The 17,507-nt window shown below is 35.1% G+C and overlaps 3 protein-coding genes across 3 annotated transcripts; all 3 read right to left on the reverse strand.

Moving 5' to 3' along the window:
• Window positions 1-320: 320 nt before the first annotated feature.
• LOC110712003 (calcium-binding protein PBP1-like) lies at window positions 321-950 on the reverse strand. Its single transcript, XM_021890435.1, has one exon. The coding sequence runs from the start codon at window positions 753-755 to the stop codon at window positions 384-386; it is 372 nt and encodes a 123-aa protein (XP_021746127.1). The 5' UTR covers window positions 756-950; the 3' UTR covers window positions 321-383.
• Window positions 951-2,151: 1,201 nt separating this feature from the next.
• Window positions 2,152-5,473, reverse strand: LOC110712133 (G-type lectin S-receptor-like serine/threonine-protein kinase At2g19130). Its single transcript, XM_021890562.1, has one exon. The coding sequence runs from the start codon at window positions 5,374-5,376 to the stop codon at window positions 2,626-2,628; it is 2,751 nt and encodes a 916-aa protein (XP_021746254.1). The 5' UTR covers window positions 5,377-5,473; the 3' UTR covers window positions 2,152-2,625.
• Window positions 5,474-5,485: 12 nt separating this feature from the next.
• Window positions 5,486-14,782, reverse strand: LOC110712134 (5' exonuclease Apollo-like). Its single transcript, XM_021890563.1, has 4 exons — window positions 14,199-14,782; window positions 10,296-10,504; window positions 8,618-8,725; window positions 5,486-7,844 (listed from the first exon to the last, which is right to left on the reverse strand). Exons 1-4 carry the CDS (start codon window positions 14,488-14,490, stop codon window positions 7,161-7,163), a joined length of 1,293 nt encoding a protein of 430 aa, XP_021746255.1. The 5' UTR covers window positions 14,491-14,782; the 3' UTR covers window positions 5,486-7,160.
• Window positions 14,783-17,507: the final 2,725 nt, after the last annotated feature.

Below are 17,507 nucleotides of genomic sequence, written 5' to 3' on the forward strand. Positions count from 1 at the left end.
AATATATGTTGCCATTAAAAGAACAAGAAAGAAGTGGAGTATAAAAGATAATCTACATTGTGCCAAATAAACAATTTCTGTTTTCCTTATTTAAAAAGCTATCTATGCCGGGCTTTCTTATTGCGCCATTAAAAGATGCTTTTTTTTTTTTTTGAAACACATTAAAAGATGCTTATAATGCCGTTAATTTCATATTTTAAATCGACAAATCTTATCTTTTGTGCTGCAAAGACATAATTTACTAAACAATTACAAAATAAGATTAAATTAAATTAATGATCAAATGAAAAAGAAGTTAATTATATAATAAGTCAAATTAAAGAAAATCACAAAAAATAACTCCAAATTAATCTCTTCCAATCAATAGTCTGTTATATAATTCCTCAAAATCTAAATTTAACCTCTTGAATTAGAGATTGTTGAAGCCAATATTCAGAATCAGACATCAAATCAGGACTTAATCTAAACATTAATACACAAAATTCCATCTGATTAAGAGCACCATCACCATCTAAATCACCTTCTAACATCATACTAATCAACTCATCATCTGTCATATTGTCTAACCCCAACAAAGCAGAGTTATTCCTTAAGCTTTCAAATGTGATCAGCCCTTTTTCTTTATCCATCAATAACTCGAACCCGTTGCATAGCTCCGCAATCAGTCCTTCCCCGCCGAGCTTATCCGCCATCAGCGGTAAGTGGTCTTCGAACTGGTCCGATGATGCGGATGCTTTTACTGGAAAACCCGCCATCCTCGAGCAGTTTGATTGGTATTTATAAAGGTGTTTAATTGATATATAGAGGGGGAATTGGAGGAGAATATGGAATTGGAAAGTATTGTGGAAGGAAAGGAGATTATATACTGGTGAATATGAATGAAATGGGAATATAGAGAGAGGTTCGTGGAAAGGGAGGTAAAGAAGGCGTTAGGATGACAACCCATGGACAGAACAGCTAGGGCTGGTCGGCTTTCACAAGTTTCGCACCGTATTTCTCTCGTAACTTCGCAGAAACTTGTCGGGGTTATTTACGTCTTTTCGGTTTTTTTTTTTTGTTTTAATATACTCGGTACCGAGTATTTTTAATGTTCACTCTCTATTTTTCGTTAAAGTCTCGTTTGTCTTTTGCACTACTATAGCCGATAAAAAAAAAGTAGTCATATATCACGTTATGAGCGCTCACCGGTCATTAGTATTAATTTGGAAAAACATGTCAAAATCATGCTTCAATCAGATTAATTAATGTTAAATTCAAGTTAATGTATCTAATTAATAAGCCAAAAAAATTCTTGGTAATGAGCGCCATGGGGGTGTTAATAGCTTTTGCTTAAAAAGAATGGTTTAATTATAGATGAATACACGAGTAAAAAACAAAATAAAGTAATTTGGTTAGCTAACATTTAAAGTGAATAAGAAAATAAGATTGTGAAGTTCGATTGATTAAAAACGAATAAAAAATTAGTTAAAGTGAAACGTGTATTAGAGACAAGATTTTTTTGAATATATGAGACTTAATTATTTGAGGCGAAAGAAGTAAACTTTTTTAATAATGACTTTCTTTTCTAATGCAACACTTCTTGATTTGAAAATTTTCTTATTATAAGTAGTATATGTAAAGTGCTATATCTAATGGCTCAACCTCTTGTCAAGAGAACATTGTCATGTAAAATCTTGTTTGATTTATGTAGATGTGTTGTTTTTAGGCTCTTACAAAATTATAATTTTATTTTTTTTAAACCACAAAATTATAATTTCTTATAATACATAAAATCTTATTTGAAGATACTGGTATTGACAACTTCATAAAAAAGAAAAAAAGAGAGAATATGAAAATATATAAAATCAAGGGAATGCTCCCTCCGTCCCATAATATAGTTTCTATTTGTGTTTTTTCACTGTATTTAAGAAATAAAAGGAGAAATTGGATGAAGTAGATTAGTAAAAGTAAAAAGTACAATCATAGACAAAAGTTAGATAGAGAAAGTGGAAAAAAAATACAAGACATGTGCAAAATTCAAGAGTAAATTAGAAAGTACAATGAATAAAGTTGAAAAAGTGAGGATATAATGATCAGAAACAACATTTTGGAATTCCAAAATAAAAAAATAAGAACTATATTATGAGACGGAGGGAGTATCTATTTACGAAATCATGACAAAACTTCATTTGTCGAATATTGATGTTTATCTGGTCTAATATTTTGAACATTAGTGAACATACAATGAACATAAGGTGGTTCGACACAATTTTGTATCACTGATTTTGTTGTACTAATGAGGGGAACACTTAATATAATTGCTTATCACGACTTGTTAGTTTTGGAAAAAATAATAATTTCTTAAAATGCTCCAATATTATAATTACAATGTGACAGAAGAAGCATCATAGTACAATGGAAAATTAATCCATATACAATGAAATGGAAAAGTTTACACACAAAAAAAAAAAAAAAAAAAAAAAAAAAAAAAAAAAAAATGATCCTCCACTAATGCTCAATTTTGTGTTACCTTATGAGCACAGGAGATAAACTGATACATCCAGCCTTCTCTTACATATACAGATATACTTTCTACAACTCTACAAGTACATGAAGCGTACACGATCGAAAACGCCCTGAACTAATCTATTCAACTAAATTATTGTTGCTCGTTGTGGAGACACTGTTCTTGCTTATGGAAGATGATGTAGCTGTGGGAGTATTTCGTGTTTGTGAACTCTGGCCTGAAGATGAAGTATTTTGTGTTTGTAAACTCTGGGCTGAAGATGACTCAGTGTAGAACATTATATTGTCCTGTTCTTCAACAAAAAATTGAAGGGACTTAGGCATTGGAGGCATATTTACATCCAAAACACCCTCGATTATTTGAACCACCTGCCCCATTGACGGCCTTTGAATTTCGTTGTCTTGAATGCACCAGCATGCAAGTTTACATGTTTTCTTAACTTCTTCTTCATCGGCATTACCTTCCAATCTGGGGTCTAATATGCTCATGATTTCTGCTCCTTCAGCTACTTTGCTAGCAGCCCAAGTAGGGAAGAACTTCACTGTGCCATATACTGATTGTTCGGTGTTTCTATGGCCTGATATGAGTTCAAACAGCATCATACCGTAGCTAAAGACATCTGCTTTTGCAGTTATTGCGACTCCTGAAATCCACTCAGGCGCAAGGTAGCCTCTAGTTCCTCTCATGGTAGTCAGAACCCGGCTAAAATCCCTGCCAACAAGTTTTGCCAATCCAAAATCTGCAACTTTTGGGCAAAACTCAGCATCCAGAAGTATGTTTTCTGGCTTAATATCACAGTGAATGATGCAATCCCTACATTTCTCATGTAGATACGCCAACCCCCTTGCTGTCCCAAGTGCAATTTGGTATCTTGTTTTCCAGTCCAAGAGATTTGAACTTTTCTCAGGGAAGAGATGTGCTTCCAAAGAGCCATTTGGCATGTAATCATAAACCAATAGCTTTTTCGTCCCTTCAGAGCAAAACCCACGAAGGCGAACAAGATTCACGTGCTGAATCGTCCCAATGGTGCTTACTTCTGTTCTGAATTGCTTCTCACCTTGACTGAAACTTTCTAGCTTCTTCACAGCAATTACTGATGAATCTGGCAATGTCCCCTTGAAAACAGACCCAAACCCACCTCCACCTAGCTTGTCAGAAAAATTCTTTGTCGCGTGTTGCAGTTCTCTATATCCAAAAGAAATCAACGATCCTTCAACACCCTTATTTGAAGAACCAACAGATTGATTTTTCCGCCTCCACAATAGCCCAAAAACCAGACCTAATAGGGCTAAGGTGACAATAATTGAGCCCACAACAACGCCTATAACCAATTTCTTGTTGCTCTTTTTTGGAAACTCTGAGGCTGCAAGCCTAAGATAAAGAGTTTTACCACTAGTATCACCATCAGAAAGTTGCTGAATGTTCAACAGATCTTCATGCCAAGCAGAACAGCCACTACTATCATACGCATAAGCATAACACGAGCAGTTCTTCAAGCAAGCTGCTTCGCATTCCTCAATAGTTCCTGCATTCAAGTTTTTGCCATTTTGGGGTAAAACCAAATTGTTATACGGAAAAAAGCGGTCCCTCTTTTTCTGAGAATTCGGTCTTTCACACTGCAAGTCGGTCTTCCTTTCACATCCTCTTGAGTAATCACTCAGCCCCCAATCACCTTCCGACTTAGGTTTAAATCCCTTCAAGCAGGTGCAAAATGGCAAAGAATTTTGGTTACAACTCCCAAAAGCACCACAATATGCATATACTTGGCACTGTTGCTTTGGATTCGACCAAAACAAGTTCCACTGTTGGGTCTCCTCTAGCCATGTCAGTTGCTTAACCTGACCGGAAATATCCATCACAAACCTTGATATAATCGATGGATGATAAATACTATAAGTGAAATAACTCTCATCCTTATTATCAATATAGCTAAAATTGTATATATAATTCAACCTCATCTCAGGAACTAGACTAAAAATCCTATCTTGATCATCCCATGCCCCACTTGTCCAGTACTGATGTGTTAAATTCCACTTGATAACATACTCTTTAGTTGTAGGCACAAGTTCAAGAGAGAATAAACCACGAGCAGGATCATCTTGATTCTTCCACGAAATTAGTCGTTGAGGTTTCCTACCCCGTTTATCATAAATCAACTTACCACCAGGAAGCCAAGTATTAGTAGGCTCATCAAAACTCTGCCAGAGTAGCTCTTGGTTGCTCTTAGATCCGTCCCTGATAACAAGATTTCCTGAATCAAGCAAGACTGCGTAGATCGAGTCCAGCTTGGTGGATGTCAAGTTTGAGGACCAAACAGGTGACTTTGATCCATTTGTAAGAACTAAGTTACCATTCATAATTTTAAGCTCACATGAATGCTTATCTATGACAGGATTTTCGCTGTTTGCTACCCAAACTACAGTTTGCAAAGAAATTTTCTTGTACCAAATACCTAAGTAGTATTTAGAAGAGTTACCTGATGGATTAAAAAACCCCAGCTCAAAAATTCCTTCAGGTTGTGACACTATGGTTTGTTCACCTGAGATTGAATAATTCGCGGTAATTCGGTCTGCTCCATGAGAAATACGACATAAATACGCGAAACAAAGAAAAAGATAACCAACCTTCAACCATGGATTATAGTTCAACTCCATGGCAAAGAAAAGGAAGAAAAAAAACAAAAACAAAATAAAATTTGAAAATGATAATGAAGATGGAGTAGTGGTTACTTGGATAAGTGTGTAATGAATTTTGGTTGTATTCGCGTTAGAAATTAATTGATATATCAAACTTAGTACAACAATATTAATGTTAGTTGGTTGATGAAAAGTCAAGATGGAAATTTTTATGGAGCCCAATTCGAACGGCATAAAGGAAGACTAGTTGACTTCATGGTTCTACTGATGTCTGAATTTTCAATCTTCTAGATATCTATAATGCGTTGCACTGTCCCTTTGACGTATTCCACTTTTGATTTCGTTTTTTTTTTTTTTGGGTCTTCTTTTGGTTTTGTTGTTGAAGTCTAAATCTGTTCTAATTTTCCTAATATGAACACTCATGTTAGTGTTAAACTTTAACCATTAATTTTTCAACCTATATAAATTTTTACAAAGTATAAAAACTTGATCAATTGATTAAAAAAAGTTATGAATAGTCAAAATGTAAAAAAATTACGTTAAAAGAAATATAGGCCGTAATACTTTTTTATTTTTGGGTGTTTAAAGAGCCATAAGGGCAAGTGATGAGAATCGATCTCATGAACACCTAATATCGGAAGGAAGTTTTAACCACTTAAACTATCTCTCATTTTGGCAATAATACTTGTTGACAATATGTCAAGATTACTTGAAACTTTGAGCTTTACTCATTTTATTTCAAAATGTTCTTATACGTTTAGGAAAACTTCAAATCGACCCTAGATCAAAGTATTTGAAAGAATAAACTGCTTTCTCTATCATGGGCTTAGACTACTAAGTACTAAGAATAGTCATTAGGGATTAACCTACTTAGACTAATAGTTCGAATCTAACACCAAGTCAAATTAGTTGCTCTATTTCCATTTTTATGGTCTCTAAAATGCATATTTGACCATAATATTTTTAAAATGCAAATTAAACACAGATAACAATATCGCACATGATTATATACCAGTATATTTTCTACAATATATTACAATTGTGTATATCTTTATATCATAGAAACAGAAATTACAGTCAAGATCGATGAACTTCGATTATAAAAAGTCAAATGGAGCAATGTGAGAGTGAGACTAAAGGACTATTAAGAGAGCTGAAAAATGAAAAAAAAATACAAGCAATTCCTTGAGCCAGCAATTCTTAATCTTCCTTTTTTTTAGCCATTGTCCCACAAAAAAAAAAAAAAAAAAAAAAAAAAATCCACATTTCTTCATTAGCATAAACATCACTCTCTTATTCATCTGTAGACTTACAGTTGATAGTCTTCAGAGTAACCTAAACATTCAAGTATTGAGCTCTCACGTAAGTCGTATATGAATTATCTAAAAATGTCATGGTCACAAATGGAAAACTCTCCCAAAGAACAAAGGGGGGATTAGGTGCTAACTTCATGGATGATTGATAAGCACAGTCAAGGATATATGTATAAGTTATTCCATCAGAGATTAAAGATTCGTACAACTTTAAAAAAAAGAAAAAAAAAATAAAAAGGAACAACGATGAAGTTTGTTAGGGACATATGACGTATGCTATACTAATACTACGTTACTACCAGCTCAATCAGGAACCATAAAATAGAAAGAAAGTGGAATAAGTTTCACTTTTGTTTTTGGAGGGGTGAGCACTGACCAGGCAATTGAAGTGTGAAAAAAAACATGGGAAGCTAAAATAGCATACCAGGGATACTATCTGATTCACATAATTGATGTTCAACTTGCTTATACCTCTCAAACTCTGATTCCAGGACAGTGAAACCACCCAACTCAGATATATTCAGCAAAGCGTCAAGTATAACCTCTAAACAAGCTGCTTTCTCCCAAATTAGAACTTCTGTACAAAGTTTTAAAACCATGAAATCCTAGGGCCTTTAATATCATCTTCTATTTAATTGATGCAATGCTAAACTTCCTTTTTGTCCTGTATCATCAGTAAACACAAAGGCCAACGCTGAACTTTAATCAGTCAGGACTATCACATTCCACAATTTTTACACCACGGCTTATCTGTCTCAGTATGGCCACCCTACGAATTCGAACCCCCATAAAGTTAGCCTTATTGGTCCTCTTTTTCAGCCCTGTACCTCTGATATCTCTGATTTTCATCTTTCCTTTCCTTTCAACTTTTTCAACTTCCATAAGAATTTCTGGATCCAGACGAGTTTTCTGAGATGAATGGTTTGAGCTAAACAGGTGACTGAGATAGTAAGCAGGGTTAACATAGCAGAAAGACATGGACACAATGCCTTTCACATTATATGGTTTGGTTAGCTGAACAAAATCTTTTATTTCATGAAAGCAGCAGTGGTCAGAATAAGGAACTGTAAAGATGTGATCATGGACCTTCTCAGCAGATTTCATGTTCCTGTCAACTCGAGTCCCATTGCCTGCAAGTGTCCTGTTTGTTGAAGCAACTGAAAGAGTAAGGGAGTCTTTCATTTTTCCCTCAAAGGGCTTCACTACCCATGGAAGACCAGATGGCATAATTCCTATAGTCGGCCTTTTGGCGTTTAAGGCCTCTAAGGTGTTCATGCTGAAACTGTAACGAGGAACAGCTCGAACTCTTGTCAGGGAAGTCCTGGTTGTGAAGATATCAGGGTAACCAAGAAGATGCATGGTCTGTAACCGCTCTGGCCACACCCAGATCTTTGGAGCCAGAAAAGAAAAGGAAACAGATACAATTAGATAACATAGTAGTGCGCAATATGACAAGCTTTAATATGTTTTAATTTGTTACTTCTAGCAGGCAAATGAGGGAAAAGGAGCAGAGTCCAAAATATATGATGGTTAACCATATAGTCCATAATATTGAACATGTATAATGCAATAGTGTTTTGATGTTAGACTCGCATTACAGTAATTAATAGTCCACCAAAAAAAAGGCAGCACATTGAAATATAGGATGCCATTCATAGTTATAGCTTTTTAACTTCATTTCACAGTACAACTCTAAATATATCGTTCCTTGGTCTGTGTGTAAATTATAATTTTGATAGAGATACCTAATAATTGTGACTAAAATCCAATCAGCTCCTCAATTTGGCCTTTAACATCAAATAAACTACAGTGATGGGAATGATATAACAATTTGGGATAACATCAGTAAAGACATAGGAAATAAACTTGGAACAGATGAACCTCTTGATACTTGGTTTCTCTTGGTGTCCTCCAATTAAGGCTAATTCGAGAAAATGACCCATGTAGATATTCATTCTGAGACTGAAATTGTATCAAAGATTGCGAAGAAGAATAAATGAGTAAATCAAGTACCCTAGTCAGATTCAGATATACACAGTAAAGCATCCGTCTAGCATTTAAAACCTTGAAAAAATCAGATGCATTTTTTGGTTCTTAGTTACCTAGTTCTGATGAGTTGGGATCAGCAAACTCTAAAATCAAGTTTTACAAAAGGTTCAAACCTTAATCTTCAGACTACGTGAAATTTGAAGCAACAGATCTTCTTTACCCAGGGAGTCAATCCCAATTATGATGTCATGGTCTGGGTGTGAAGCAATGATCTCTATAACCTGCAAATCAGCCATTGATGCAATTGCTTCAATTAGTGAAGCTATCAATAAAAGCAATTCCATGAACAGTTATGGTCTAATTATTCAGTAGCTGTCACAGCAATTGTCACCAGCACTTATAATGAGAATTTGAGAATTCAAGTTTACTTAAGATGCATTAAAAACTCAAATTTACATAAGATGGATTAAAAACTCAAGTTTACTTAAGATGGACTAAATTATCAAGTTTACACAAGATGGATTATTAATAATGTAACTCGTTTGCCAATTACAAAGTATCCATTAACAATTCTCTGCCATTTGTCAGAATATACTTTCAGAGAAAAGAGCTAGTTGATTAAATATACTTGCAAAAACGTTACCATATATCTCCTTCTGTTATTAACATCCTCACCAGCCAAAATTGAATGAAAATTCAAAAAGGCAGCCTAGTTAAAAAGCATGTACAAGTCTTGAGGACTTTTCTAAAAGTTCTATAACAGTATAACTTCACAGATTCTCTCTTGAAGTAGCAGAAAATTAAAGTTCAGAAATCCTTTCAGCCAGTGTTGCACAGAAATGGATACGGGTACAAAAACGGGTACGGGGGCAGGATACGGAAAAAATCATAATTTCAAAAAACGAGTACGGCTTGAACATGGCAAAAAAAAAAAAAAAATAGCAAAATATAAATCCAAACGTGTTAAAAAAAATCCATACAACACAAATTAAAAGAAAGACCAGTTAATGTAATGTCTCAAACAACACAAATAAAAGAGGTTGATTCAATCTTCACTTATCAAATTTCACAATATAACAACTAACAAAACATAACAAGTTGGAGTTAAAATAAGAAATAGGGAATCAAAAGAAAAAAGAAGGAGATGCACGGGTACTTTTGGGTTATAACTTTAAAGGTAAGAAAGTAATTTGGGTTATAACTTTAAAGGTAAGAAAGTAAGATGTAGGCAATAGACCATTACTCAGGGAGTCAAAAGCTAAGTCATCATACAAGTTTTTTCAGTCATTAATTTTTGTATAATAAAGCTTTTGTACAGAAAATTTTCACAACAGAAATTATAATTCTATATTATGTTCACAAGAAATTTGCATATAGGATATTCATTAAAAATTATGCTTTGCACCGGCTTAGATATAGTTTGTATAATTTAACATAGTTTTCTTAATTGTGCTATTTCTTTAATATATACATGGCAAATGATAAATCATCTCCCAACTATTCCAATAGAGAAAAAAACAACCAAGTGATCATCACAAATATTCCTAATTGCTAATAAAAATATTAGTTCCAAGTAGGCATGCAGACTAAATCAATTTAAGTAGGCAACTAGATAGTCAAGAAATAGCACATCACACGCTAATTTGAGTAGGTAATCATGATCAGATAATCTGCATTAAATAAATAAATAAATATAAAACAATCATTTTCCAATGCACACATTATTCCACTTTTCCTTTTCATTTCTCATAAAAGAAAAGCCAATCATTTGCAACTTAGCCCTAGCAGCAAAATACTTCTATGTATATAGTAAACAGCAAGTTGCTACACAATAGAGGACCTGAAAAGTACCTGTTGAGCAGCAACTTCTCGTGTAGGGAAACAGTATAAAGGGTTACAGTAGGTATTGTCTAAGTAAAGGTGGTCAACTTTAGCACCATGGAGAGCATCAAGAAGCATGTTCCTCGCTTTCATTGACCTCTCACCAGTTGCTTCCCAACGGAAATCCCCCGTGTATAGAACGTGACCGAAGATCCCCTTAAATAAAAACATTACAGCCCCTGTTCATAACAATTAATAGCACATGTAAACCAGGGTAAAAATCTCAAGCATAGTTCTACACAATTAGAATGAAAGACAAGGAGTTAGCCTAAAGAAATTTGCAGCATGGAAAGCTTGAAAAACATATCATAGCCCTCAGGTTAACCCCACACTCAAAATTTTGAAGCAGATTGAAACTGTCTAATTTTTCTCCAAATCTCTGTTTGCAAAGGAATGGTGACATCAATAAAGATGTAACTCATAGAATTAAGTCTGGGTGGCTGAAGTAGAGAGCAGAGTATGCCTTTAAGGTTGAAAGGAGACTTCTATTGAATGGCAGTTAGAGGCCTTAGAGCGGCACTATTGTATGGGTTATAATGTTGGACAGTTAAGGAGCATGTTAAGAAGATGAGTGTAGTATAGTAAAGATGTGTATTGTGAAATGGGTGTGGAAACACCTCTAGGGATAATATTAGCAATGTAGAAATTCGATATAAAGTTAGACTCCCGGATATTGAGAATAAAATAAGGAAGAATCAGCTACATTGGTTAGAACATTTGAAACCAACTAGAGGATGTACCAATGTACCAGTAGGAAAGACAGATATTTCAATAGTAGCCAAGGAAAGCTAAAGATGATTGTCATAGAGGGAGATAAAAATAACATGAAGAAAGTGGGAATGCAGTATATGCAGCACTATATAGAAACAAATGGAGAAAGAATTTATCTGTAGATGACCATGAGTAATAAATTATTTATTCGTGCAACAGACTGGCAGACTCCATCCTTTTGGAGGTATGTCTCGGTCACTTTGGGTTGACCTAGGCAAGAGTGTCGACCACCCCGCATAGGCGCGCAAGGCCTTCGGGATCTCACTTGCCTACACGAGCAAGTGCGTGCTCCATTCAAGGGGAACGAGCCAAGTGAGGCTAAGATAGCTCACAACCATGTCTAAGGCGTGTGAAGTTATCAGGGAAAGCCCCCAAGTGCTTAGGCCATGGTGCTAGCTAGGGCATGATCAGCCAGGCCTTGGGCCTGTGGCTAGCACGTGCACACCAAAAGAACCTCGGAGTGTTTCGATGGGCAAAATTCCATAACAACCTTTGGTATTTATTAAGGGGACTTATTAGGACCCTAATAGACCATACATGGCCATAGGACCAAGGTTGGGTTCAAAGGTTGGCCCGGGAGCACATTATTGTGGAACTGTCAGTTGGGTGTTTACTAGTATTTTTACGCCATAACAAAATAAAGCTCTATAGGGGGGCGAGTGCTCACTCAAGGATCCATGGCTGACCTAAGGGTGGCCCTATGCCTAGGAGCCTTGGGCATAGTCTTGGACATAGGATGGACTATGGGGACTATGGCACACATGGATGGCTATGGTGAACACTCGATAGGACAAACCGACTCGGTTGTCCCGACTAGGGCGGACACGGGGTGACCAGTAGGGGCCTATGGCTTAGTACGTTGCATGCTAGCCCGACGGTGTGTGGTTTGACAAAGGGATGCTCTTGGGATCATGTGTGGATGTCCTTATGGTCCACTACTATGGTGGAGACTATGGGAGCTCCCGCATGGAGGATCAAGTGCCAACTAGTCAGCGATGACTATGGTTTCTACGATGGAACCATGGACTAGCGTGGCCATGGGCTGGATGCTAAGGAAAAGCCTTGGCTTGTAGAATGGTCTAACCAAAGGTTCCCTTAGTGAACTACTTATAATAGGGACTCCTTTGACGGTTAAGCTTAGTCATCGTGGCTAGCATGCAGTTGCCTTGATTCTAGAGATTGGCTAAGTAGTGGGGCTAGTGGGCGGTTGAGATAACCATCCACGTTGCACCACTCTCCCTAACATGTCGGGACGGTTATGCTGAGGTGCCACGTGGTTAAGTATGGTTCCTAAAATATAGGACCATGATGTTAGTGGGATGACTAATGGTTATCTTAACCGGAACTTTGATCGAAGTCAAACGGGAACGCGGTTAAGCCATTACTAAGGCGGTTCCTATAAAATAGGAGCACCAAAGTAGTGGGGTGTTGCCTAGAATGTAGGTAGTTATTCTGTGAAAATGATGCCACGTCATATGGCAGTTACACCACTAACTTAGTGTTCCTATTAAGGGAAAGTGGGCAGTTACACCGATTAGGTGGTTGAGCGCCACATAAGCATACTGATGCATGCCTCCTAAAATATAGGAGCATGGCATAGTGGGGCTTGACGGTTACCAAGCAGTTACGGGATCATGCTGAACGTGAATAACTCCCCTTGGTACGTAGACAAGTCTAGATACATCCAAGTAACCATGCAACTAGTGGGCAGTTACTAGATCATGGGTGTAGTGGGCATAGTGGGTAGTTTTCCTAGCTAATTGGGATGTAGTCAGTGCCTATAAATAGGCCAAGGCATTCATTTATTGGGCCGTGAATTTTGGGAGCTCTAGAGAGGTATTCTAAAGAGAAAAGCTCCTTGTATTTGTAAGCCACGAAAATAATAAAGTGTTCTTACCTTGTGTTGGTGTTTGTCTCATACTTGTGTGTGTGCGTTCTCATTCTTTGAGTGTTAGGCTGGTCTAGACTTGGTCTAGGCGCCATCACGGGAACCTCGTGGGTCCCTAACTTAGGAAAAAAAAGTTAGTCCATAAAATATCCCGTGACACGATACAGGGTAACTACGATAGTGTCATTTTTTTTTTTTTAATCATAATCATAGAACATTTTTTCTTGGTTCTCTTATAAAACCCCCTTAATTTTTCTTGGATGCTCTTTCTTTTGCTCACTTTACTCACCTTTTTTTCAAACTCTTTCAAATGATTATCTTGTTGTGTCCCTTTCTTTATATCGTACGGTTCTTTATGACGATTCATGTAATCATGTTAGCCGACCCCAAATCATTTTGGGACTAATATTTTATTGTTGTTGTTGTAATCATAGAACAATTTTTAATTATATTGTACTGCGCATAACTTTATTAACTCTAACCTTTCAATTGCCAACGCCTAATTTTCACTATTAATGTCTCTAACACTAGTAATTTTTTATTTTTATTTTTTTTTTGTAAAAAGTAAAATAATATTAAAAGTTCATCATCGAAAAATATTGAGACTAAACCAACAATATTTTAGATAATACGGAGTAATGTTTTTTCAATATTAGTTAAAATTTGAATTCGAAGGAAATACTTAAATTTGAAGTATGAATACTGCAAAAGTCAAACAAATACATAAATTTAGAAAAAGGAAGTAAGTTCAACAAGTAATACAACAAAGTAATGTTGATGAATCATGAAGGTAGAATTATAAACCAGAAATTTGTGGTAATTTATGTTGCATTTTGAAAATAAAACTGAAAAATACATGCACTCAAAATGAGTGAATGTTTTCATATACAACTGACAATAACTTCTTTTTTTCAGAATAAGGATCTAGTAATGACATTATTGCATATCATTATCCAAATAATTTTACAATTTTCTATCAATAATTTGTTTGTTGATCAGAACTTCACTGATTCCAAAATCACTCAATCATATAATCAATTCAAAACATATACAGTGTTAAAAACGAACAATAAAAATCAAATCAACCCTAGAATGGATTAAATTCTCCATAATTTCAGCCTAATCATATGAAACACAAGCATAATCAACTCAATTACATGAAAAACTCACCAATTCCAAAATTAGGGTTAACCAAAATCAAAATTAAGAATTACCAGGACAGTGAAAAGCATCAATTGGCATAAAATGAATAGGAGCAGGAGATCCAGAGGAAGGAGAGGAGAGAGAAAGATGATGCCAAGAACCGATTTCGACGACACGGAGTAAAGCGAATTTGAAATCGGGGAATTTGAGAGGGAAGAGTTTGGCGGTGGTACGAGAGCAGAAGAGCGGACCGTGCGACCATGTCGACGAGAGGCCGCGCGTATGATCGGAGTGAAGATGCGTAAGAAAGTAAGCCTGGCTTCCTCTTGCCCAACGATCTACTGAGATCATCCCGCCTTCCATTGTTGCTGCTCAAGGTTTTGAATTTTGGTGGTTTTGTTTTGTTTCGTTTCAGGCTTTTTCAGCTAAGATTGTTGTTTGATTTCAAAACTTTTGTAATGAAATGTTGATTGTTGGTTTTTGGCGCCTTTTGTATATTGTACTATAGAGTTTGGTTCGGTGAAGTCGTGAAGAGCATCGTTGTAGAGCTTTGAGCTTCTTTGCTTTGTATTTGGCCAATTGACCAAATCATCAATAACATAATATTGAAATGGACACCAGAAATGACATAATATTGCTATGTCATTTCTTGGTGCTGTTTTTCCCTCCAAAACTCTCATCTCCCTTTTTAGCGAAAATCTTTTATTTTTGGAATGTTTGGATAATACAATTATAATAATACATTATTTCTAATCTTATATATTATATTTATAATAATTGTATCCTTTTTATTTTGTATTCTATTTACTTAAAATAGTTACACAAAATTTTGAGACCTTTTAATTAAGGGAGAATAAGCTATATATAATTTAGAAGGTTGAAATATGATGGAGAGTATAAAATAATAGGGCCAACAGTACAATATTAACATTTAAATTACCATTATATAGTTGTACAATAGTGGGGTTCAATGAAAAAAAAAAAAAAAAAAAACATTTTTATCCATGGTGTTGCTTTGAAATCTTATGAAATAATAATAATTGAATGATTTTTCTAGTTAAATATTTCTGTAATAATTTTACCAACTTATAACATTTTTTCCCTTCAAAAAATTTGTTAACTATTACTAAAACAGGTCATGCTTACATCGATCATTAAAAAAATTCTCACTAATAAATTATATGATGTCAGCTTTAAGTTTTTTGTTTAAAAAAAAATTATTTACTTAGCTTATTTTTTGAAAGTACATTGTATAGTTTTTTTTTTTTTAAATTTTTATTTTGGAAATTAATTCATTTATAAAAAGTCATACGACATCTACATTGTATATTTTTATTGGGAATAACATGCATCATTAATATAATATAATGTACATTATTTTAAAATATTTTCAGCACAACTAATTAAATTTTTTTTTTTTTCTCAATTGTAGTTTTAATAATTTTTTCCATATTATTCATCTTTCTTATATGCATTGCATTTGTTTATTCCACATGAGTTGCCTCATGCTTATATTATATCACAAATTAATTATAGGAAAAAGGATTATTACTACCGTGCATCGCATGGGCACTAATCTAGTTGGTAAATAAAAAAGACCCATAGCGAAAATTTGGTAAAAAAAAATAACTCCGGCGACGATTTGGTAAAAAAGCTAACCTCAAGCGACAATTTGGTAAAAAAAAAATTAATCTTAGGCGACATTTAGACCAAAAAATATAATTTTTCCCGACAAACTCTTCAAAATCCTAATTTAATTCATTATAGTTTTTTAAAATTTATTTTTCCCATTTAAAATGATGAAATAATATGTCATCCTCTTTTTGTTTTGCTAAATCTCGATACCAAATTTATTTCCAACCCCCTTTTTTTTTAATTTTCGTTAATATATAAGGGGTAGCAAAATTAAGTGAAAATTAAAAATATTTTTTTTTTAAATATACTTTAAATTGTAATTTCCTTAAAAAAGGGTTGGAAAATTAGCTGGCAATTTTTTTTTTTACAAAAACCAACAAAAAAAAATAAATAAAAAAAAAACTACGAAATGTCGAAAACAAAGTAAATTAAATATTTGCGAGTAGTTTGTCTGAACTTTTTGTATTTTTTTGTCTAAATGTCGGCTGAGATTATTTTTTTTACCAAATTATCGCCGAAGTTATTTTTTTATCAAATTGTTGCTAAGGGTCCTTTTTATTTACCAATGTGGTCAATTGGCCCTTTGTACTTTGTAGTTTGTACTTCGGCTTTGAGGCTCTTGGATTTTCCTCTCTTAATTGATACTCTGTCCGTTTTGTAATAATGAAATACTTTTCTTATTTGATAACGATGCACTATTATTTTATTATTCCCTCTTACCAACCTCACATATACTACCTTTTAAAAAAAAATTCTTACTAACAATTAAATATTAGAAAAATGGAAATAAATAATCCCACCTTTATGTGGTCTGACAACAACAATCCCACATTTTGATTATTACGAGGCACTCCCACCTTGATATTACTTCTTCTTTTAATGGACCTTTATACCTACAACCTGTTAAACAAGTTAAAATGTTTTTTTTTTTTTTAAAAAAAAAAAACCATGTGTTGCTCAATAATTGGTCAAAATAAAAAAATAAAAGTTAAAAACAAAAACAGGGTAAAAAAAACCCACCACCCACCAACCACCGTGAAACCCTAACCCTAACCCTAGGCCCACCAACAACCGGTCGGCCGCCACCCTAAACCCCCCAAAATGGCCGGCTAGAACCCCCTAATACTAAAAACCACCCCGCCGACTAAAAGCCACCCCCAAAATCACCCAAATCCCACCCCCGAACCACCATAACCACCACAACCACCACCCTGAAAACCCCACCCGACCGCCGAAAACCCCCACTAACCGCCGAAACCTCCATCCCAGCCCCGAAAAACCTCACCCAACCTCCCTAACCACCCCGAAAATTCCCATCTCAGCCACAAAATCTCCATCTCATTATCTCAGCCTTGAAAACCCCCTTTAAACACCCTAAAAACACATCACCTAGTGGGTGGGTGCCAGTCGACCGTTTTCGGAGGTTAAGGAGGCCGGTGGGGCAGTTTATGGTGATGGCTGGGGTAAGGGTAAAGGTTTTACGATGGCTGGTGGGGGGTTGGTGGCTAAGATTTTTTTTCTCTTCTTTTTTTAATTTTGTTTTCTGTGTTTTTTTTTTTGCTTTTTTTAGTATTATAAAAAAAAATGAACCTATTAAAATTTGACACGTTATAATTAACCTACAAAAATCGGTCCACCAACAAGTCAAAATCCATTAAAAGAAGATGGCATACCAAGGTGGGATTGTCTCGTAATAATCAAAAGGTGGGATTGTTATTGTCAGATCGCGCAAAGGTGAGATTATT

The sequence above is a fragment of the Chenopodium quinoa genome, unplaced genomic scaffold, assembly GCF_001683475.1.
Source record: "Chenopodium quinoa cultivar QQ74 unplaced genomic scaffold, ASM168347v1, whole genome shotgun sequence".
Taxonomy (NCBI): domain Eukaryota; kingdom Viridiplantae; phylum Streptophyta; class Magnoliopsida; order Caryophyllales; family Amaranthaceae; genus Chenopodium; species Chenopodium quinoa.

Excerpts from the sequence above, each read along its gene's own strand:
- LOC110712003 (XM_021890435.1), bottom strand. The coding sequence starts at position 755 with ATGGCGGGTTTTCCAGTAAAAGCATCCGCATCATCGGACCAGTTCGAA.
- LOC110712133 (XM_021890562.1), bottom strand. The coding sequence starts at position 5,376 with ATGCCGTTCGAATTGGGCTCCATAAAAATTTCCATCTTGACTTTTCAT.
- LOC110712134 (XM_021890563.1), bottom strand. The coding sequence starts at position 14,490 with ATGGAAGGCGGGATGATCTCAGTAGATCGTTGGGCAAGAGGAAGCCAG. Across the intron at positions 8,726-10,295 it reads GAGAAGTTGCTGCTCAACAG|GTTATAGAGATCATTGCTTC; the intron begins GTACTTTTCAGG and ends GCTGATTTGCAG. Across the intron at positions 7,845-8,617 it reads CACGTAGTCTGAAGATTAAG|ATCTGGGTGTGGCCAGAGCG; the intron begins GTTTGAACCTTT and ends CTGGCTCCAAAG.